The following is a 22402-nucleotide window of genomic DNA, read 5'->3' on the forward strand; positions in this document are numbered from 1 at the left end:
CAAAATTTTGATTTTTACCGTTACTTACTCGATGTTTACTAGATAATTACTCGAAATTTGTCATTTCGATATACTATCGTGGGGAACTTTCACCAATAACAGTCCATTCTGCTTCATTGCGTCTATTCCGATATCGATAGGAGATGTGAGTGAGTATAACTAGGCTATTAGATTGCTTTAAAAATGATCAATTGTGGGGTCGGAACAAATAATCCGTTCAAAATTTTTCGAACAAAAAGTCGGCTTAGGGCGGCATGTCAGTTGAAATTCTACAGGGTCTCCCAAACATTTGACTTACATTCAGTTCCAGATCTAAAGGCATCGACACACGCTGGAAGTCCAGTTTTAAGTCGCTTTAAGTTAGCGAAGAATTTGGAGGCTGCCCATCTGATTGGTGAGTGAAAGGCTGCAGTTCCTGCAACAAACCCCCCCACACAGCCACCATACACCGCGCTTAACCCTCTGACGCCTCATTTTTTTTTTTTTTTTCCACTGCGGGACAGAAATTGTTTGCGATTTTTATCATTTTAAATGGACGAACAACAAGGATAACACTGTGCGACGAAAAAAAAATATAGGAAAATAGGAAAATAGGAAAAAAGAAAAAATTGTGCGGCGCAGTCAAGTGGCGGGCACTTAATGCCCATTTTGTAGCCGTTGTTGTTGCGATCGCAAAGGCGGATTTGCATTATAATTTATTGCACTGCCTGCATACGCTTTGTCCTTGTTTTTCCGCCGACCCACCCTCTCGCACTTTTTGCTTTGGCTAATTTCGATGCCAGAGCGGTGATAAGAGAAACATTTCTTTAAATGAGTTTTTCCCCATCCCCAAGGTCGTCGCGGAGTTTTCCCCGCGGAAAACTCCCCAAGCAAAAGGCGTTGAAAATCCTTTGCGTAATCCTTGGCGCCAGCAAGCATTTATAAATTATTAATTTCTTTTCGCCCAGTCTCTTGTTTCCCCCCTCGTTTTTTTTTTTTTTTTTTTTTTTGGTAGAGGTGAGGGGGCGATTTAGTGAATGTTTATTCATATGTGGCTCAACGGTGGCCAACAACAAAGAGCAGACACGAAACGGCGGCAGCTTAAGCTGTCTCATATTTATATTAGGCCAAAAGCCGCGTTGTATCAACACCTTTACAAAGCCACCCACCACCCCTTTTCATCCACACGTAAGGTAAATGCCACACGTAGCTTATTAACAGCGAAAGCGAAAACTTTCATCAGAACTCGTAATCCGGTTTTAGGAAAACGTCCCAAGACCATAAAGTAGAGTTTTCAATAGCCAGAAATCCAGGCGACTGTGCCACTAGCAAAAAACGAAAAAAAAATCAAACGAAGCTAAAAAAACTCCTTTAGTATTCCCTTGCCTTGTACAATTTGTTTTATGATAAACAACCTGTAGAAAAGTGTACAAATACAACCGTTTAAAAAATTCCTATTTAAAATACAGACTACAATGCAGGGAGAGATCATGAACTTTAAGAACCCGGCTTTAATTGATCGATTTTGCCAAGCAAATTGGCATTAAAATTTGAAAGAAAATATTTCTTGGCTCGGCAGTTGCAATAGTATTCATTGCACACATCATTAATTCATAAATATATATACGAGTGTATGATAATTAGTTTTAATTGGACTGGTTTGGACTTGTTTTGAGCGACAAAAGGTATTTGCCTATCGATTTCGGAGTAATTCCAACGATTATCTTTGCACTCAACGTGCAATTTAATACGCACCTATGACCCTATTTGTGTGCAGAAATCTGCTGATTTGCTTTACGAGCTGGTAACGGAGTATTGCTTAATTATTTAGTAACTCGATGCTTAAGAGCTTAACAAGCAAAGGCCATGCCAATGACGGCCAGGCCAGTGGGCGTGGTAGCCTAGCGACGGGGGCGCTCCGTCATAATTTGGCCAAAAATGTTGATGCCACCATTAAACCACAGACGCTTTCAGCTGGCTTACCCCTCTGGGCCAGCAAAGTGTCAATAAACGTACAGCCAGCAAGGAGAATCTAGGGACAGGAGCCAGCTGGTGTCCTTAGCCCGGGCAAACAATAAAATATTCAAAGTTTATAATGTAAATTAACCCAAAGTTGCCTGATGTCCTGTCGGCGACGCCGTCGCCTGGCCTCATGAATACACAATACACATGTCCGCCCCAAAATTGCGAGGTGGTCGCTCACCCCTTTTGGCCCCCATAAGTCCTTATATTTCTCGGATCCTTCTTGGGTCCTCGGCCTTCCAAGGATTTGTCCAGGCCCTCGTCTTTCAGGCTCTTCGGCTAATCAAATTTTATTGGGCCACTGAGTGCTGGGCGGTGTTGAAGGCGAAGGGCTTGGCATCTACTGAATTTGGATAAGCACCTTACACTTTGATCTTCATATTATTAGTTGGTAACAACAATAAAGTTGCATTTACAAAAGTCGCTTTATATTATATGCTTACACATCTGAGAAACATAGAAAGGTTATTCAGTCATAGCATATAATAAAGCACACTTTTAGGGATTTCGTTGGAACCCACGAATGTTTGCCTTCTAATTAATTCACATCCCTAATTACTATTTTGGATATTAAGTGACGAATGCCCAGTTTGATATATGGGCATGGGCCCATAAGGAAGAGGCCAATGAGTCAACTCCGGCGCTTCTAAATTGACCCTTGATCGCAACAAGCTGCCTCCATCCGCTCAGTGAGATGGGCTACCCTGCTTAACTAGCCGCTTATTCATCAAAGCTCCCAAAGCCGAAAACCGAAAGCCGGGCAATGATGAATGCCCCCAGCAAATCGGATGAGATGCGAGCAAGTGGAAGAGCCATCTCGGTGGAGATGCTAGTGGGAGAGTGGGAAAGTGGATGAGGAGACGCCAGTGGTCACATTGCCAGAGCCCGTTCAAGTGTTGTTGGGACATAAACATCTCCAGGCCCACATGAAATGTCATCTTTCATTAGATTAACGATTGTTCCACTGGCGGTCTGTCCTGGGTGGTGGGTGGTGACTCAGGGCGGCGTCCAGTGGCAAAGCTCTCTGCCCGAAATCAAATCTTCAACAATCTGTTCTGCCAAATGCCTTCGCACACACACCCACTCACCCACTCACCACACACACACACAGAGAGAAGGGCGGGGAATCGCCGGCATATGGCTCCCCACAAAAAAGTGTCAAATGCGTGGTGGTGGTCCAGATGGAGGGGGCAGAAAGAGCCTATGGCGCCAGGAACGCAACCAGGACTGGGGCTCCAGGACGACTGTCAACTTGAGCCTGACAAAGTATTTGCGGCTTGCCAGTCATTTTTTGTGCCTGTGGGGTGGGGTGGTGTGCGCAGGGATGATGTGTGTGTGTGTGTGTGTGCGTGTGTGTGTGTGTGTGTGTGTGCGTGTGTACACTGACAAAAACTTGACTCCACTTCTTTGTTATTTCCTTTTCAATAGTACACAAGAAATACAAGCATACTATAAATTAAGACAAGCGAATATCTTAGGCGCATCCCTTGTTTTCAAATAGTTTTTCTTTCGATTTGCAAAGTTTTATTTTTTCGAATGTATTTTTGTATTTTTTTTGTATTTTTTTTTGTTTTTGACTGACCAGAATGAGTTTGGCAGTGGGCAGAGTTGAATAGTCAGCAGGAATAAAAGCAAATGAGGCTTGAACCAAATGCAAATTAATATGTGGTGCTGCAGGGCGGGACTCCCCCAAACTACTCCCAACTGAACTCGTCTCATTTCCAGGCGCCACGCAAAGTAGCAAAACGATGGATGACACCCACACCCCCGTTGCCCCAATGGATGTCACGGCCCAGGAAAAGGAGGGCAATTCTCTGCCTGAAAGGCAGGAGAACCCTATTGCCCCAATGGATGTTGTGTCCCAGGAAACGGAGGGAAGTGTGCAGCCTATGTTCCACAAAGAAGAGGACTACCCTGATGCCCCAATGAAAGCTGAGTTTAAAGCAACAGAGGGTAGTCCTGTTGCACCAATGGATAATGTGACCCAGGAGCATTATGTTACCCCAATGGGCGTTGTGAATCCTCCTTGCAAGTCCCAGGAACACGAGGATAAGTCTGTTGTACCAATGCCGGTCATGTCCCAGGAACCAGACAAGCATCCTTTGCCCATGTTCCTGGAAGAGGAGGATTATCTTGATGCACTAATGGAAGTTATATCTAACGGCACAGAGGAGACTTATCTGTCATTATCTCAGGGAAACGAGTTCAATCCTCTGGCACCAATGGAAACTGTGTCCCAGGAAACGGAGGAGAATCTGCTGGGCCCAACGTATTTTTTGTACCAGGAAACGGAGAAGAATCCTCTTCCCGCCACAGAAGATCAGTTCCAGGAAAAAGAAGATGATGTCCAACAAGATTCCATGTCCCTGGAAGGGAAAGAGAACAGCGAAACCATCGAAACCATCGAAACCATCGAAACCATCGAAACCATCGAAACCATCGAAAGCACCGTCGCCCCAGCTGAAGAGGCCACCACTTCGGTGGTGATGGTGGAGCAGCCGAACACGATCATCGAGCTGGTGGACCTATATGTGCCACCCGGGCATCCGGTGGTGCCCAGGCAGATGATCTTCCGCAGCAACGAGGCAGTGCGTCCTCAGCAGCAGCGGCAGATTCAGTTCATGCCGCCGCCACTGCCACAGATCCCGAGCAGCAATCCCACCCTGCTGTACACCGAACCCAGACAGTCGGAGTCCTCGGATGAGTCCCCCGTCCGCAAGCCGGGGAGACGGGGACGTGGGCGTGGCAGAAAGGACGCCGCCCCCAAGAGAGTGCCCGCAAAGCGCAGTCGTCGTGCGGAGACGCCGCCCCCATTGCCGCCGCCACCCAACTTCCTGGCGCACTGCATCAATCCGCTGGAGAACGAGATTTATCCCAAGGTCATTGTGCAGCCGGCACATCAGCCGTGGGTGCTGCCCAAGGACCTGTACGAAGATCCACCCGTGAAAGAGGAGCCCAAGCAAGAGGTCGTCCCGAACCCAAATCCGAACCCGATCCCGATGATCCCCTCCAGCGGATCGGTGGTCACATCCACCAGCCAGTCGGCGCCGGTGATGAGCCGGGCCCTGCTGCGCCAGAACCTGCAGCTCTTCGGCCCCAGTGTGACCATCACCCAGCTGGTCAGCCCCAGTTCCCCATATCCGCGCTTCCTGGCCGTTCTGCGCGAGGTGAGTGGCAACCACCGGCACCTGCTCTTCACCGCCGAGCAGCTGATCTCGTTTGGCGCCGTCTATCGCAGGCACATGGCCCTACGGGCGCAGAAGGCTGGCTCCACCGCCGTTCCTCGTGCCATCCAGCCCATGCCCAGCCAGCGAATGGCTATCAAGGCGGCCCCTTCGCCCTTCAAGGTGCCCACTGGCAGGCCCCCAAGGGCTCCTGCACGCGTTCCTCCACCCGACGAGGCATCATATGTTGCTCCTCCTCGTGCTCAACGGGCTTCTCCTGCTCCCCCTGCTCCAACTGATCCCCCTGCTTCCCCTGCTCCCACCGCTTCCCCTGCTCCCACTGCTCTCCCTGCTCCTTCAGCTCCTGCAGTTCAGGCAGCTCCTTCAGCTCCGGCAGCTCCTCCTGCTCCGCCTACACCCGACGCTACTGTCAATCTCCTAGCCAAGCAAACACCCATCCCCGACCCTCCTCCTCCAGTGCAGCAGCGCCCAGCCCCACCACCCAGATTCGCGCTGCCCTCGATCCTCAAGCGCAAGTCCAAGATGAAGCTGCTCACACATTGAAGAACCAGAGGGCCAAGGCCAAAGAGGCGGCTGAGGCCTTGAGCCTCGAGGCACTCAAGTCCACTGAGGGCAATCCGAAAGAGACGCAGGAGGCGAAGCAAAAAAAGGATTCGGGCGACTTAGGCCAAGAATAACAGATATGTTGACAATTAACTTATTTACTTTCAAATAAACAAACACAACTATCTAAGTGTGATTCAAAAACGAATTTATCTAGAGTATTTAGACATTTTGTTCTTAAACTGGCAATAAGTTGTTAAATATAATTAATGATACATTAGGGAAAATTAATTATTTAAAATATAAAAAGCAAAGACAATTAGCTTAATGTGTTTCAAAAATGCATTTAAATGGTACACTAATAAAAAAATGGAATATGTTATTTACAAAACAGATTTTATATTACAATTTTTAAAGTATTTAGGAAAATATTAGGTTACAAATTGTTCCTATTTGGTTTTAATAAGAATTAATAATTAAAAATTTCAATTTTTTTAATATTTTCATATATAAAAAAGCTAAAAACCGAAATGGAGTTCAAAGTATTTGGATATTCTTATAATATAATTTACATAAAATTGAGAACAAAATTTCGGCCGATTCAGACCAAGAACAACATTTCTTTAAGGCATAAAAATAAAAGAAAAACAAAATGATCTTTAGAAATTTAGGTTCAATTTTATAACCTCCTTTCATAAGTTGCATAATTGTGTTAAATATATAATCAAAAATAAGTTAAGATTTCCGTATGCGTACATGCCAAAAAATAAAAAAGCAATGCTAATTGGCTTTGATAAGCCCTCCAAATAATATGGTCTGGCTTCGTGGTCTAGTGTAATCTTTCTGACACTAATTGCCGACCGAGGTCAATACTTCATTATTAACTCCGATAATTGCGACTCATTTGAGGACCACATCAAATAAAATAAAATAAAACGGCTAATTCACATGGACACGAATTAAATACAAATACACCACGCGGACATTTTGGGTAAATGAGCTTAAACACTTTATTTTGCTTAAATATTAGGAACCTCTTAGCTTATATACCAAAAAAAAATAGAAAAAAATGTTACAAAAAATTGTATAAATTAAAGCGAAGTGCACGAATTCAACGATTGTTCTTATCGGCAGGGAGAGAGGAGGGGAGTGGCTTTGGGGCCTAAATTAACTATTTCCCGCTTGCGGTGAACTTGTTAATTAACGACAAGCCGGTGTAGTCGGTTGGCCAATAAATATCCACAGTGGTCTTCCTTCCGCCGAGTACAAAGCACTGGTTCCTGCTGCAGGAACTGGTTAATCGGCTGCCATCCGGTATCCACTGCCTGGCTCTTTGACCACCAGGCTCCCCAGGATCTTCCCAGGATGCGCAGGATCCTTACTCCTTCGGCGCCAGGCCCTTGGCCTTGGGCATGGCCACCGGCAGGGAGCGGTCCACGTAGGCGAAGTTGTCCACCACGCTGAGGGATAGAACGCCACCCATTACGAGCAGGGCTCCGGCGATGCCAATTTTCGACCACATGCTGCTTTCGCTCGGGAAATCGGAAGCTCACTCGGGGACTACGGAAAATGCGGGGCCACTACGGAAAAGCGGGTGCGAAGTGTACGCGGGCAGAGCTGTTTGCAGAATGCGCGGGACGCACGCCCTGCATGGGGCCTTTTATACCTACACTCTATTGCCTCTCGTCGGCGATTCGAGTAGCACTCCCAGAACCAGAACCGTAGTCACAGCCCGCGGGAAGCTTTCCCCTTTGGCTGGGTCCGATGTGCCGGCGGTCACGTCGGCCAGTCCCAGTCCCAGTCCCAGTCCCAGGCACAATCGCCTCCAGCTCCGTGTTCCACGGAACGCAGAAAAGCTCCCACAAACATGCCGCCCGCCGATGATGCACTTCCTTCGCCGCCGCCACTCGCCCACATTATCGACTCATTAGATAACCACGATTCGCACTTCGATGGCGAAAAGCTCAAGCATTCACATTTGTGCAAACTGCTGCACTGCGAGAAAACAGCATAAACAAATATTAGTCAAGAAAAAGAATGTAGCCTTATGTTAAAATGCATTATTTAAGAATCATAAGTTAACTTAAGCTTAGTTTAGCTATAAAAAAATGTATATAAGATTAAGAACCAATCTGTGATGTCAATGATTTCCCTATTAAGTCAGGAGGAAACTCCCCCTTGCTTTTAGATAATAAAACTATAAAGCTACGCTAAAGCATATTAATTCTAAGGGTCAAACATATTTATACAATTTCAATAAACTTATAAATTTCAACATAATCCTAAAAAGTAATGTGATTGCACCATAGATTTTATATATTATAAAAATAAATACATACGGCAAATATTTAGCTTAAGAAAGAATTTTATTTGAATTTTGGGGCTATATTGTTAAAAATAAAAAAAATAAACAAAAATAATCAATATATTTTGTTCCCAATTGAAACCAACATTGTTTTTCTATGTGCATGTATGAACACATGTCTGCGCAAATCTGATATTTTTATATTTTTGCAATGTTTTTATTTGTTTACTCGCGGACTCTGTTTATTAGCAGTGTTTATCAAGAACGCCTAATCTCGGAACGGGGTGCGTCACTATCTAAACAATTTGCGCCTAAACACGAATACATTTGTGGGCAAACATTTGATCACCACACTCGACCGATTTCCCTTTCATGTTTGTTTTCAAATTTACACTATCTGGAGAGGCCACCTGGTTTTTGTTTTCTGCAAACTACTGGCTGTTACAAATGCAGTAATAATTAGGATTTAATCACAGACTGCCAAAAAAAACAAAAAAAAACAAGATTAAAAAACCGTGAAAATCGTACTACCGGCAAAGCTATTTTGGAAGATTTACAATCGGCACTTTTTACGACTAGACTTTCCTCAATAAAATCGTAGTGCATCAGCACAAAACAAAGTAGAGAGGGTGAGGTCATTTTCAGTTGAAGTACCTGAGATCTGTCGTCAATTCGTACTGAAGTGACTTAAAAACTGATGGAAGTGTCTGAATTTTGTAAAACGGTTGAGTGAGTAAGCAAAAAGGCTTATTGAAGATAAGCATTAAGGCTTTGATGTATTTTTAATATTCAGCAAGCTCTTTATATAATAAAAACTGCATGACTGTTTTGATATCTAACCCTCAAGTGTGCGTAAGTTAGCTTTGACTTAGTTTAAAAATATTTCTCTAAATATTTCGGTGAGTTTGTCATACCCATTTTCTGATTATTTGTTTCAAAATACATGCCTTTAGACTTGTAAATATTAATGTATTTAAATGAATAATATCAAGAGTACATCAGTGTTAGCTCAACTTAGCAGATAATTGAGATGATATCGCAATACTTGAGTTATCACACTTATTTGCAATAATTCTCTTGACTAAATTTGCTAATTTTTCGCTCTCGTTTATGGCAGTCTTCAAGCGAAATGTCTGCCATATTTATGCCGCGCTTTTAATCGCTCCAACAACAACTAATAAACTATGTTTAAATATAGCCCCGCAGATAACAGCAACAAATTGCCAGAGGAAACTCTTCACTTCTCCGCCATTTACGCGCAAAATTAATCGAAGGCCATAAAGCAGCGTAAACAAAGACACCCCCACAGATCGGGTGGGTATATATATATATATATATATATATATATACATTTATATATATGTATAGGAATATACTGGGAGAATAGGGGGCACAGGGGGATGGGGCAGCTGACATCGTCGCATGCAGATAAACAGACATTAATAATAGAAATATTTGGCCCTAAAAGCACACAAAATGCAGCCACCCACTCAGCCACTCAACCACCACCCACCTCCCACCACCCAGAACCAAACAGATTGCCAACATTTGTATTCCACCAGCTCTTTGCACTGAACAAAACTCCTACCTTGTTTATGGATTTGATTTACCAAAGGAAATTATATAACAAGTGATTTTATACATTATTTTGATTTCTTTGCATGCAGTAATACATTTTAATATTAATTATACTATAATGACAGACTTCATTTTGCTCCGTGTAGATCCGGATAGTTCGGAGGTTCCCCAACTAATACCGGTTGTGATGCATATGTGCTTTGTGCCGGGATCTGTTGATAGGGCTCCACAGTTGCTCCTGGCAGCTTCAACTATACTTACAAAATGCGCTTAATTGCTAGCGAAAAAGCCGGAACGTAGAGTAATACCAGCAAAATAAAGTAATAATAAGTTGTTAGCTAGAGAGCTTGCATCTAAGTTTTTGTTAGCAGCTTATGAAAGGCAATTTGTGCTTTTATAATTTTAATGGAGCTTATTTCAATAGGATTTAATCAATTTTTTTGGAAGCAATAAAATAATCTACTTTAATCTTTGATGAAGAACATAGCGCCATACAATGTTTTTTTTATATAATTCAAGAATGTGTTTTGCTGGTTCTATGTTGCTGTGCTCATTGCGTTTTATATCATTTTTATTCAACGTTTGATTTGATAAGAATGCGATTGCTTTCAGACCAAGGTCGCTCGTTTTTAAAGATATCAAACACAAAGCTTTTAGAGCTGCACTAAGGTTTGTTTAAACTTTCACTTTAATATAATATATTTAAAATTTAAATTTTTGTGGGCCACTCTTTATTTCCTGAACTTGTATGGCCTCTCGATTTTTATTCCTTCCTGTAGGTTTACCTTGTGGACCCTTTAGCTTAAACTTTTGAAGCGCAATAACTTCGTTAAAGTGGGGTTGTCAGTCGCTCTGGAAAACCCTTTAACCCTTAACTCTACGTTGTGTGGGATCCCCTAGCCCACCAGTGCCCTCGTCGAATGATTGGCGACAAGTCTGTTGGCAGCAGCGAACTCAATCGACTTCCGGTTGTGCCAGTTTTTGGTATAAGCCAAGACATTGGCGCTGCCTAACCCAGACCGAAACCTAAGCCACTGCACCACCATTACCTCCACCCCCCCTGTTTTCCACCATTTTCCACCATTTTCCACCATTTTCCACCCACTCCCGCTGAATATTTGCCTGGCGCGCTTCGTTTGTTCGCTTGCATTTCCTTCCGGCTGGCCCTCATATGCCGACAGTGAGCGGAAAAGTCTAGGGAAAATGGGAGGAAAGTCAAGTAGGGGGGAGGGGCGCGTTGCGAAAACCTCAAGTAAACAGGCAGCCTAACCCAACAACATGCTATACAGCCAGGGCCATACCACCCCCTTAGCCACTCATACAACACCATTTTCTTTTCCGCAAATTGAATTCTCGCGCGCGCATTTTCATTTGCCACACTCGTCTGTGTGTTTGTGTGTGTGTGTGTGTATTTGTTTGTTAATTTTCGCACAGGAAAATTGCATCAGCTGAGGGGTTTCCACAGCTTTCGTTTTTCTTTCTTTTTTTTTTTTTAACCACCACCACCACCCCTCTCCCGTTTTTTGCCAACCGCAACAGGAGAAATGCACGGCAACTTTCCACGTGTGCCGAAGGAGACTGCAGCGGGCAGGTTGCAAGCGGTGGCGAGAGGAGGGGGAAATTTGCGGGAAAATCCAGCAGATCGATAGACAATCAACTAATGATTGCGTGCGAAAAGTTGCCAGGTCGGTCTGTGTGCCAATAATAGTTGTAAATACCTTATTTATTGGTACTGCAAAGATAGATTTCCCCGACTAGCTCTCTCTCTCTCTCTGTTTCGATGATTAATATGCCTTGAAAACCTTTAAAACCGATTTAGTTAATTATGAAATCCACAATCAATTCTTTCCCATCTCGGAACCCAACAGATAAATGGCTCTTGCATTGGACTCGTTCAGTGAGCGATAATCGCCGACTCGTGCAACTGTCATTTTTTCAATGATTATCTTAAAACCCAGTGGCTGGACTTTTGCTGGATTTTGCATTTTAATTTACGTGTCTAATGCACTACGACCTGCTGCACTTTGTCGGTGGCTAGCTGTCTGTGTGTGTGTTTGTGTGTGTGTGCACAATTAAATTTTCAATGTAATTTCACGCACAAATGCCTCCAATTGCCGGGCGGATGGTGTTGCAATGTTCCCCCTTTTGGAACCCACTTTCTATAAGGCCCCAATAAACTCCTGTCCTCTCCCCTTGCCCCACAACTGCCTGGCCCTTTTTGATGACATAATTCACAGCTTGGGGCAAAATAATATTAATAATAAGATATTCATATGGTACAAAGGTAAGAAACTCCATTCTTTGGCTTAATAATAATATTGTGGAGAATGAGTTTGTTGTGTTGTATATATTTTAATAACGTAATCACAACTCATAAAAGCAAATTTCAATGTGATATACATATAGAATCTTTGCTTTTAATTTTTATAATACCTAAGTTAATAATTTCAGATTAAGTTCAGTCTTAGTTTGCATGAATTTGATTTTATGGTATCCCAATGCCACATACATAAAACGATTATATTTATTAAGCTAGGCACGTGTTGCAAATAGAATCAAGAACGCATTAGATTGATCTTATTAAGGTTTAGTCTTATGACGTTTAATAGTTTCAGAAATTGCTCATAAACCATCTATTGAGAATCATTTTATTGGTTTTTACTATAAAACTTATAGTTAATTAGTTTTCATTTTTTAAAGTAGATCGTTTTTAAAATGATATGTTCTTAGTAAACTTGGTAAATACTTTGTAGTGGGTATATTCTTGTGAAATACGATTTATAGAAATACACCTAAATGTCTCAAATTCTAACTGCTATTATTTCGACCTCCATAGTATATCCCCTGAAGCGGCATAATCATCATAATCGCGTTGACACTACAAGCGAATGCCTGAAAGTGCAAAAGAGACGGCAAAAAGGTGAGAAAGAGTCGGCAGACTGCGGAAACGCATCGGGTGCAAAAACACTTTTAGAGCCCAACCCCCACACTTTCCCCCACACTGTCTTTCTGCCGCTACTGCCGTCGCGCGATTAGCGATTGCTTATCAATTAACACAGTTGGCCAGCTATCAAAGTGGATGCCTCAAAAGCCCCGTCGATAAGGCGAAATAAGTCGACCGAACTTTGCCAAGCGGCTTAAGGCGCGTGGAAAACACCGTGTGCGGGGGCGGGAGGGTGGAGTTTTCCGGGTGCAAGCCATATGGGGTGTCACCTTCACGGCGCAGTAATCATGGCTTAATGGTTGGTTATAACGATGCGGATATGTGTGTCGGTATCAATGCAGCCACTTGGGTGGAATAAGCCGAGGGTAAACTAAAGTGAGGCAAACGATTGTTGTATTGTGTCGACAGGGTTTCAAAATGAAATCGATTCAATTAAATCACAGACAATATTAAAGTTACCTGATCACAATAACAAACGGCTTAAATAAATGTCATTCCTTAAAAAAAATTGTTATTTGCATATTATTGATATCATTTGATTTCAATTTAGTAATATTTTTTTTGTCAAAAACATTTTTTGATAAGTGCTTTTAAACTTTAAAAACCCGAGATAGATTTTCAGTATTTTCAAACCTTGGACTGTTTACCAACACTAAACTTCTTGGATTTTTACTGGTGTGAAAATTAATACATATCCGCACGCGAAGCCGGAAAACAAATAGCAACGGCCTTTGTATTGTTTTGAAGCCACCCCTTTGCACTCCGCCCATGGACCACCACCACCACCCCTTTCCCCTTTCTCCCTTCCCCTTGCTGTGCCATGAAGTGAGCCCGTTGTAATGTGCGTTAATAAATTTGATTTTAGATTCTCTCTCGAGCCATCAACTTTAAAGTGTCGCTCAGCCCCCCTTTCCCTTTCCCCTGCCCTTTCCCCTGCCCTTTTCCATTCCCTTTGCATGAGTCCCCCCCAACACCCCCTCAAAAATAAAACCCCACCCACCACTCCAGGCTCTCGTTTTTATCAGTTTAATGGGCGGGTCGTAATGCAATTTGTACCCCCCTCGGAAGCTTCTGTGTCCCGACTGCTGTGTAAAGCAATTTTGATAAATTTATGTGGAATACGCTTTCATGATAAGCTAATTAAATTCAATCGCTGTAACCAAGTTGGCCAAAAACCGAAATGCCACTCCCCCTCTCCACCCCGATTTTGGTTTGGTTAAAGCTCAGCGATTGTTTCCATGTCGTTGGGTAAACTAAAGTGGGAAAATTAGCGACAAGCGGATGATTTTTGGCTGGAGAGAAAATCAAAGGGAATTGAAGAAGAAATTGTGAAAAAGGTTGAGATGCAAAGTGGATAATTTTCAAGAGAGCGATTAACTCTTCACTTTGTGGATCAGCTTAACTATGATTAAGTATACGATTACAATAAAAATAAAAAATGTTAGCACGACTTTATCTTTTAAACTCTTTTTATATATTAGCATCAGCTAATAAAAAGTTTTTCTTGTTAAAAATGTTTGGCTTTGTAATATTTTAAAATAAAAACAACATCCTTTATATTCTTCAATATCTGATGGTAATATGAAATTCTTTTTTGCCATCAATAATGCGTATTTAAAATCAGTTTAAAGCACTTCCAATTAGCGCCCGTTAACTAAACCAAACAAGAATCCTGCCACGACATGTAATGGAACGAAACATGATTCCGCCGAAACCAACTGCCCGCAATGCACTCTCCAACCTGATGGAGAATCCGTTGACGATTTGGACAAACATTGTGTAAATTTTGTGGAAAAACATGCGCCATTAACATAATTATAATTAGGCCCGACAAGCGAATTGAATTCAATTTTCATTATTTTTAATGAAGAATGCGCATGGAAAGAATGCGGCTGCTGGTGGGTGGTGGTGGTGGGTGATGGTGGATGATGGTGGGTGATGGTGGGTGGTAGTGGAAAAACACGACCACATCAACATATTTATCGCATTTCGCCTGCTCCGTGTCTTGTTGCATATGTTTGGGCGTTCATGCGTGAGCCCGATTTGCATATTAAACGCCATACACAAGGATAACAATGATAAAGCGAAACTAATGGCATTCGGGGAGGGGAGGATCGGTAACATTACATGGAATTTCGAAGATATTTTTTACAATTTTAAACACCACATAATGAGTCATTTTTGTACATATAGTTTGCTTTTTCAACATGATACCTCTTAACAACTGTTTCGAATATCTTTGATAAAACCAGTTCATAACTTGCTTGGAAATGCTTTTCTTTTTTTTCTGCAACCACAAATCAGCAAGCGCTTTGTTTGCAACTCAAAGTGTCGACTATTGCAAATATGCTGATCATCCCATCAATATTTGCTGGCACTTCATCAGTAGGTAAAGGTGATGCAAGCAAGGCCAAAAATCTAGTTACACCGACTAAAGTACACCATGTGGTAACCATGGAGTCTAGTGAAAATATTTGGAGTCATTACAGAATGTGATTGGTCTGGCGAGAAAAATCATAAAGATAAATATGTGTGATGCTAACGAGTACAACGCCAGAAAACAATGAACAAAGCGGCTAGAAAGTTGCCAAATGGGTTTTGGGATGTATATTAATCGTCTGTCTCATGCGAGACACCGAAAACAATCTCTCTGCATTTCAGTGGCGATGTTTGGCGCTTAATTAAGCAAATGTGCATACGCAATAGTAAGTGGCTGGGCTGGCTTTGGCTTTGATTATGGTCTCTTTCTCTTTGACCCACGCGGCGATTTGCATAATTCGGTCATCTAAAGTGTCTTGCCAATTTGGTGCACGAAAGTGAGTCTAGTGCGAAAAAAGAGAATCGCGAATCGTAAAACGCAAAACGCAAAACGCGAAAACCGGTCGGTGGCAAAATCAAATCACGATGGAACACTTGTTGAGGTGTTTTCCGCCCAGGGCAACCAGCTGTTTGAAGATAGTCTGAAATAGTGTTGCCAAGGCGGCGTCTTTCTCGACATATTTGATTTTATTTTAAAATGGAAATGGAAAGTATTGAAAAAGCTAGCCAGGTTCTCTATGTCATGTTAAGTTTTGAAATTGGGTAAAAATCGCTGTTTCGTAAACATTTTCTTTCTCAAGGTCTTGTGGGAGTTGATCAAACTGAAAACTCCCAGCTAGAGGAAATGTTCTGGTTAAAAGCAATTTAAAAATAAAAAAAAAAAATGACTTTTCTTGACGGTTTTTAATTTCTTTAAAATTCATGGGCCAAATTAACTTAACATCGAAAAAGGCAACATGTGTTTCCGAACAATTGGACTTCTCTGACAGATAACCAACTAGAACTTTAACATGACATTGAGAAATCGGTCCGAAATGCGGCTTGCAGCAGTAAGCCTTTCAAGTTGTGGCACCTCTAATTTACACTCCAGTCTGGAGAACACCAGACCCACATAACCTTTGGACCTATTTGATTAATTGCCCAAGCTGATTAAGACTCTTTGGAAAAATCGGTGCATTAGTAATGTCGTTTGGGTCAGCGAATGTCACGCTCGGATTGGGGGGGGGGCGAGCATTTCTCTTCGCAATGACCCACATCTCAGCCGTATAAATAGTAGCCGCAGGGCAGAGCATTGTCATCAGTTTTCGAGCTCAGCTCCCCAATCCCACTTCGTTAATCGTCCAGTGCCAGTTCAACCCAAGCCTAGCCGACAACAAAATGAAGGTATGACCCCAGGAGTCTCTTACAGCGCTGGTTAAAATGCATTCGATTTGGTATCGGAATATAATAATATTTATTTTACATTAGGTGTTCGTCTGCCTGATTGCCTGTTTCGCCATGGCCCAAGCCGGATTCATCGGAGGCGGTGGTAGCAGTGGCTGGTCATCCGGCGGCGGCGGTGGTGGTGGCTGGTCATCCGGCGGCGGCGGTGGTGGTGGCTGGTCCTCCGGTGGTGGCGGTGGTGCCCCACCCACCATCGTCAAGGTCATCAGCGAGGAGGCTGGCCACAGCGGCGGCGGATGGTCCGGTGGATATTCCGGCGGTCATGGCCACGCTGCCGAGGAGCTGAAGATCATCAAGGTGATCAGCGAAGGTGGCCACTCCCACGGCCATGATCATGGACACAGCCACGGACACAGTCACGGCCACGGCTCCGAGGTTAAGATCATCAAGGTCATCCAGGAGGAGGATCACAGTCACGGCCATGGCCATGGTCACGGGTACGACTACGCCAGCGGAGGACATGGCCACGACCACCACACCGAGGATGTGAAGATCATCAAGCTGATCAGCTCCGGAATCGCCGATGGCGGTAGCTCCGGCGGTTGGTCTTCCGGCGGATCTGGAGGCGGCTGGTCCGCTGGCGCTCCCAGTGGTGGATGGTCATCCGGCGGTGGCTGGTCCTCCGGCGGTTCCGGCTGGAACTAAGCGGAAACCAGAAGATCCCGCCAGATTCCGGCAAATCCCAGGCAATCCAGCGCGCTGGCGTCAACTCTTTTGTTCCTGTTGTTGGAGTTGTGCAGCGACATTGGACTTTTTGATGTTACGAAGTTATGTTTAAGATAGTGCACGCGTTTTGTGTGTGCGCTTAGAAACGCATTATTTTTTTTTTGTTAATTGCTTACAAAATATATAAAAAAAAAAACTACGAACACTGCCTCATTCTTTGTCTACAGATTGGGAAGACCCAACAAATGTTTACTCATGTTCGGGGGTATTTCTGGGCATCTTTGTTGGCCGGTTTCACTTTCCACTTAACCCATTTTTTGACACTTTTTTGTTTTCGATGGCGCCTTAATGTTTGCAATTACATAAAAAAATTGAAAACCAGTTTGCCATATTATTTCTAACGTACCAAAATTACTTAGCATTTTTTTATAGTTTCAAATTGAATGACAAATTGTTGAACATAAGCTTGTTAATTTGCCTTTACTTCAATACTTTGACTTGACATATTTTTATGATTTCAAACACTTTCTATTTAACATATATATATTGTTTAATTCAATTACCTTTATAACGTGGAAATTTTTGTTAGTTCAAGCCACGATTAAGCTTTGCATCCTCAGCACGATGTGGGTTAAGCTCAAGGTCAATCGAAACCATTACCGTCTGGTAATTATGTCCATTCTGGCCATGCTGTGAGACAAGTAAATCCCCCCACCAAAATATATAATTGCGGATGCGCCCCGGGTTTTGTATTGAATTTCCATCATTATGTTTATGGAATTTGATGGTGCCGTAACTAGTTTTGTATGGGCCGAGTGTTAGACTCGATCCAAAACGGACTTAAATCTTTCCGTTCTTCGTGTTTTGTTTTTATCGACAAATTCGTGGGTTTCGTTTTTTTGTGCGCATCAGCATACATATTTTATGGCTTAATTAATGGATACTCAGATGATAGGGTGTCTAATTAAGATTGCATATATATTTAATCCCATGCATATTTACCAGCGCTACCAATTCGATTTGTATTCGATTTCCCAGCATAAATATATTTTTCGAACGCCAAACTGCTACACTGTTATATAAATGCATTAATCGTCATCGAACATTATCTTAGATTACACGAATGTTGGGACTTACTGCTTTGTTTAAAGAGGTCATTCGGCAGTTCCAAAAAATGTAAAAATAACTTTAAAACCCATCAGAAACTTTTAAATAATCACTTATTGCAAGGCAATAACTCAAAGATTAAAATAAATCATTATAAAATGTGGATTGTGTCGATTGTCTTAACTGAAATACATTATTGGTAATTGTTTTTTGCTAGAGCATTAAATGTTTTTAACGGTTTTTTCTGCATTTAAATTGGAGAAGTCAGCCTTGGCCTTTAAAAATGTTTTCCAGTAAAAAACTGAATTTAAAAAAAAAGTTATTCATGAATTATCAAACACAAATACCCTGGGGAAAAATGTTTAATACTAATCAAATTAAAATAAGCACAGATAAAAAATTGGTGAGCAAATATAATTTGTGATGGAATATTTGAAAATTTTCCGTGGTTTGGTTGGGTTTTTTTTTTTTTTTGGTAACCAGTTCTTTAGTGATGTAACACTTATCAGCCCGCTTTGTTGGTGTAGGCCCAAAATAAATGTTATACAATGGCCTTTCTAAATGTTCTACAGATGGTCTTTCCTTGATTCGGTAATTTCGAGTTTCGTGACGCCGCGGGCCATTCCACTCGAACATGAACATGAAGTCGCCGACAATCGGCGGAAAATGTATGGCTCATCTATCAGATCGAGAAGTGAAGGTTGGCTGCAACCGAATCGAGTCGGCGGGACCGGCAATTAATAAGCATTCTGTTTGACCCGAGAGTTAATGGTGCCCCGATCGCGTTGGCTGAATCAATCAAGATCGATATTGTGCCGGGCACAGAGATGGCTTAGTTGCACTTATATGTTACCTGAATTATATCGTAATATTTGCACAGATCTTCCGCTCTGATATAAGTCAAATATACTATAATTAATTGAAGAGCTTCCACAAACCCCTCTTATTTGTAATTTGCAGTTAGAGTCAAGTCAAGCTCATTGCATTAAATTAGATTTGGCCATTGGGCTAAAGCAAATGTACCGAAAGTAAGTACCCAGTTTTAAGGGACTTGGGTACACTCCATATAAAATCCCCATCACTGGCCAGTGGTGTGATCGCTACCTGTTCATTGGATCAAGCTGCGGGCAGCTATTGTTTATTATTTTTGCAACTTTGTGCCGATTTGGGTGAATTGCATAACGAGCTGGAAATGCGCTATCAAATGGTTTTACCTCGGCAAGTGCAGTATCTTTGGGGAACGATTTCCGCCGACCTGCGTTGCAAGTTGGCTTACTTGACAGCTTCAGCTGTCCGGATTGCAACATAGTCCGAGTCATAAATTAGCTCGGGGTGGAGATGAAATGAGATGAGGTGGGGTGGTGGATGTGGATGTGGATGTGGAGGTGGAGGTTACCGGGATGGGGTGGGGTCAGGGCCGTTGCCCTTATGCAGACATGGTGATGGTGATGGCAGTGGTAATGATGATGCCACAACGCGAACAGACCATCGCGTGGACCGGCAATTAGTGTGTCAAACACGGGCAGACTCCACACAGTGATACCTTTCCCATATGTTTTGGGGCAATTCATTTGGGTTTTTATAAAAGAAATCATCCCTTAATATAAAATTTAGTAACATTACATTTATTCCTAATGTTAATTATTTGTTTTCATCTAAAAATTTGATTTTTAAAGTAAGCCATTGGGAGGATTGCGCGTTATTAAGATATTATTTACGGAAAAGTGTTTTTTTTTACCAAGCAACCAACATATTTTGATTGTATATCTAGAGGCCATGGTACGAACTTGGTTTATTATTGTTCTGGTTTCTATAGGGCATTGAGCCATGTTATTTAGGCTTTGGCAGATCATAGGCTAGGCTCAACCTTAGGGCTAAGAAACTATCTATAAAATTATTATGTATGGATATGAAAAATAAGTTCTGCTCGTTGTTTTTTTCTAACAATAATTTAAAACCAACTTTTATCTTCTGTAATAAGATATTACAGTTTTAACAATTTGAACATTAAGTATTTACCTTCTTTTAACAAAGAACTTTTCATCCATTCATCCATTCCAATCACGTTTAACAAGGGCAAGCTAAGTAATATAGCTGCTACGGTATCTCAATCTCTTTGCCTCAGTTGCCCACTTCAGTCTTGGTGGAATTGTGCCCACTGTGCGCCGCAGCAGTTGGGGCAGGGCAGGGCAGGGCAGGGCAGGGCTAAGTGAGCCAAGCTGGTTACCCAGCATCCGATTCGCTGGCCATAAAAGCGGCGGCCAAAACGCTGCAGACCACAGTCGAAGATCGCCCTTCCAGCCCGACACAGTCGCAGTTCTTCCCAACAATCAATCTCCAAACACGTCGACATGAAGGTGCGCCGAGCTCTGGCTCAAAAAACAAAATGAAAACATCTCGCGGTTTAACACATTCGAAGAAAGCGTATCTTTATTTTTTGTACATTTTTTTATGTGTGACTTTGTGAGTTTTTTTTTGGAAAAAGGAGTTCGATTAACGCGATTCCTGCCAATCTCTTGCAGGTTTTCGTCTGCTTGCTGGCGGTGTGCAGTATGGCCCATGCGGGATTCCTGGGCGGCGGCGGAGGAGGAGGAGGCAGTGCCGTTAGCTCTGGCTGGTCCTCGGGCGGAGGATATGGCGGTGGCTACGGCGGTGGTCACGGTGGAAGTGGCGGCTACAGCGGTGGCTACGGTGGTGGCCATGGAGGAGGCTATGGCGGCAGCAGCGGCGGCACCGTTAAGATCATCAAAGTGATCACCGATTCTGGAGCCGGTGGTGGCTACGGAGGTGGCTACAGCGGTGGCCATGGAGGCGGCTGGTCCTCCGGAGGTGGCTACGGAGGTGGCTCCTCAGGTGGCTACAGCGGCGGCCATGGCGGCGGCTGGTCCTCCGGAGGTGGCTACAGCGGCGGCCATGGCGGCGGATACGGCGGCGGCGGCAGCGGTGGCTATGGAAGCGGCGGTAACATTAAGATCATCAAGGTTATCTCCGACTCCGGATCGAGCGGCGGCCATGGCGGCGGCTATGGAGGCGGCTACGGCGGTGGCTCCAGCTACTCCTCCGGCGGTTGGGCTCCCCAGGGCGGCTGGGCCCAGAGCAGTTGGTAAATGCTCTGCGTTGGTCAACGCATGCTTTTTGGCTACTGTTTGTTACTGACCTTAATTGTAAATACTTCCCAATATTAATGAATAAAAACAATAACGCTTTGTTGAGTCATTTAACCCCAAAAACAAGAATTGCGTTCCTTTTGTTTTGTTAGCTAAGTATTCTTAATTCTTAGCTGAAGACTAAGTTTCTCAAGTCTTCGATTGTTTTTTAAGAGCAGACTATGCTTTGAGCCATCAAATGTATACACATATCACAACCGATGCACCGTTTACAACCAGCTGGCTTACTTCCTGACAAACCAAACAAACGAAAATATCTCCATACGGCGCACTATGAATTTAAAAAACTAAAAGTGATCAATTAGAGTCCCCGAGGAGTTCACTCCCGCGCCAGGAGCCGTCGAATGTCCTCCTGCTCGGCAGCCTCCAAGTAGCTCTGTCCTTGGGGCGTTCGCTCCGTCCGACTGGCGCCCATCCGGAGCAGGAACTCGACGCAGCGCGTGTGGCCCTCCCAAATGGCCGCCAGGAGCGGAGTGACCCCGTACTGGTCCTTCCGGTCCACCTCCGCCCCGATCCTCACGAAGAACTGCAGCAGCTTGAGCTGGCCAAAGTCGGCGGCGTAGTGCAGCGGGAACCGGACGCCCATCTGGTCGTTCACATTATGCGATCCGGTCAGGAAAACGCGCTCCACCTCATCGTACTCCCCGTGCTTAATTGTCCAAATGATGTCCTCAATGTTGCGACCGCTGCTCATTTCAATGGAAGTCCTTACAAGCGAATGCTCCTGTGTTTCAATGTGATATGTTTCAGTCAAACCAGGTGATTTGATTTAAGATTTAATAGATTCAAAGTCAAAAGTTAACCGTGTTCGACTACTTTGTTATTTACCATTCTTACAATTGAAAAAGTTTAAAAAGTATGTTTGCTTGTTATAGAGCTCTTGCGACTTTCCATGGTTCAAATATATATTTTCATTGTTTTAAATTTATGTTTCTTACTTGAAAACTATAAAGTAATATTCTCAATGAATATGTTTAAGAAATCTGCCTTGCCGTCGTCATAAAGTTGTCCGCCATTTAATTTATCGATGGTAACCCACAAAATTTGACAGTTGTCAGGTGCTGCTGTTGCTGGCAATGTTTTAAGTTTTTTTTTCGTTTTTGGTTTTGGTTTTGGTTTTTTTGTGTTGTGTTAACCCTTCGTT

The 22402-nt window shown here is 43.2% G+C and overlaps 5 protein-coding genes across 5 annotated transcripts; 3 read left to right on the forward strand and 2 right to left on the reverse strand.

Annotated features, from left to right (window-relative positions):
* Positions 1-285: 285 nt before the first annotated feature.
* On the forward strand, positions 286-5897 carry LOC128265528 (proline-rich protein 36). Its single transcript, XM_053001600.1, has 2 exons — positions 286-394; positions 3727-5897. The coding sequence occupies exon 2, from the start codon at positions 3750-3752 to the stop codon at positions 5727-5729; it is 1980 nt and encodes a 659-aa protein (XP_052857560.1). The 5' UTR covers positions 286-394; positions 3727-3749; the 3' UTR covers positions 5730-5897.
* Positions 5898-6714: 817 nt separating this feature from the next.
* On the reverse strand, positions 6715-7377 carry LOC128265526 (uncharacterized). Its single transcript, XM_053001598.1, has one exon. It carries the CDS (start codon positions 7249-7251, stop codon positions 7108-7110), a length of 144 nt encoding a protein of 47 aa, XP_052857558.1. The 5' UTR covers positions 7252-7377; the 3' UTR covers positions 6715-7107.
* Positions 7378-16156: 8779 nt separating this feature from the next.
* LOC128265536 (uncharacterized) lies at positions 16157-17160 on the forward strand. Its single transcript, XM_053001608.1, has 2 exons — positions 16157-16258; positions 16343-17160. Exons 1-2 carry the CDS (start codon positions 16253-16255, stop codon positions 16961-16963), a joined length of 627 nt encoding a protein of 208 aa, XP_052857568.1. The 5' UTR covers positions 16157-16252; the 3' UTR covers positions 16964-17160.
* A 3160-nt stretch (positions 17161-20320) lies between these two features.
* Positions 20321-21336, forward strand: LOC128265537 (uncharacterized). The gene is made up of 2 exons (XM_053001609.1): positions 20321-20448; positions 20614-21336. Exons 1-2 carry the CDS (start codon positions 20443-20445, stop codon positions 21196-21198), a joined length of 591 nt encoding a protein of 196 aa, XP_052857569.1. The 5' UTR covers positions 20321-20442; the 3' UTR covers positions 21199-21336.
* A 125-nt stretch (positions 21337-21461) lies between these two features.
* LOC128265538 (myotrophin) lies at positions 21462-22053 on the reverse strand. The gene has a single exon (XM_053001610.1). The coding sequence runs from the start codon at positions 21950-21952 to the stop codon at positions 21578-21580; it is 375 nt and encodes a 124-aa protein (XP_052857570.1). The 5' UTR covers positions 21953-22053; the 3' UTR covers positions 21462-21577.
* Positions 22054-22402: the final 349 nt, after the last annotated feature.

Source organism: Drosophila gunungcola, unplaced genomic scaffold (assembly GCF_025200985.1).
Source record: "Drosophila gunungcola strain Sukarami unplaced genomic scaffold, Dgunungcola_SK_2 000129F, whole genome shotgun sequence".
Lineage (NCBI taxonomy): Eukaryota > Metazoa > Arthropoda > Insecta > Diptera > Drosophilidae > Drosophila > Drosophila gunungcola.

Bases quoted from the DNA above. Each gene is read 5' to 3' on its own strand.
- LOC128265526 (XM_053001598.1), bottom strand. From the start codon at position 7,251: ATGTGGTCGAAAATTGGCATCGCCGGAGCCCTGCTCGTAATGGGTGGC.
- LOC128265538 (XM_053001610.1), bottom strand. From the start codon at position 21,952: ATGAGCAGCGGTCGCAACATTGAGGACATCATTTGGACAATTAAGCAC.
- LOC128265528 (XM_053001600.1), top strand. From the start codon at position 3,750: ATGGATGACACCCACACCCCCGTTGCCCCAATGGATGTCACGGCCCAG.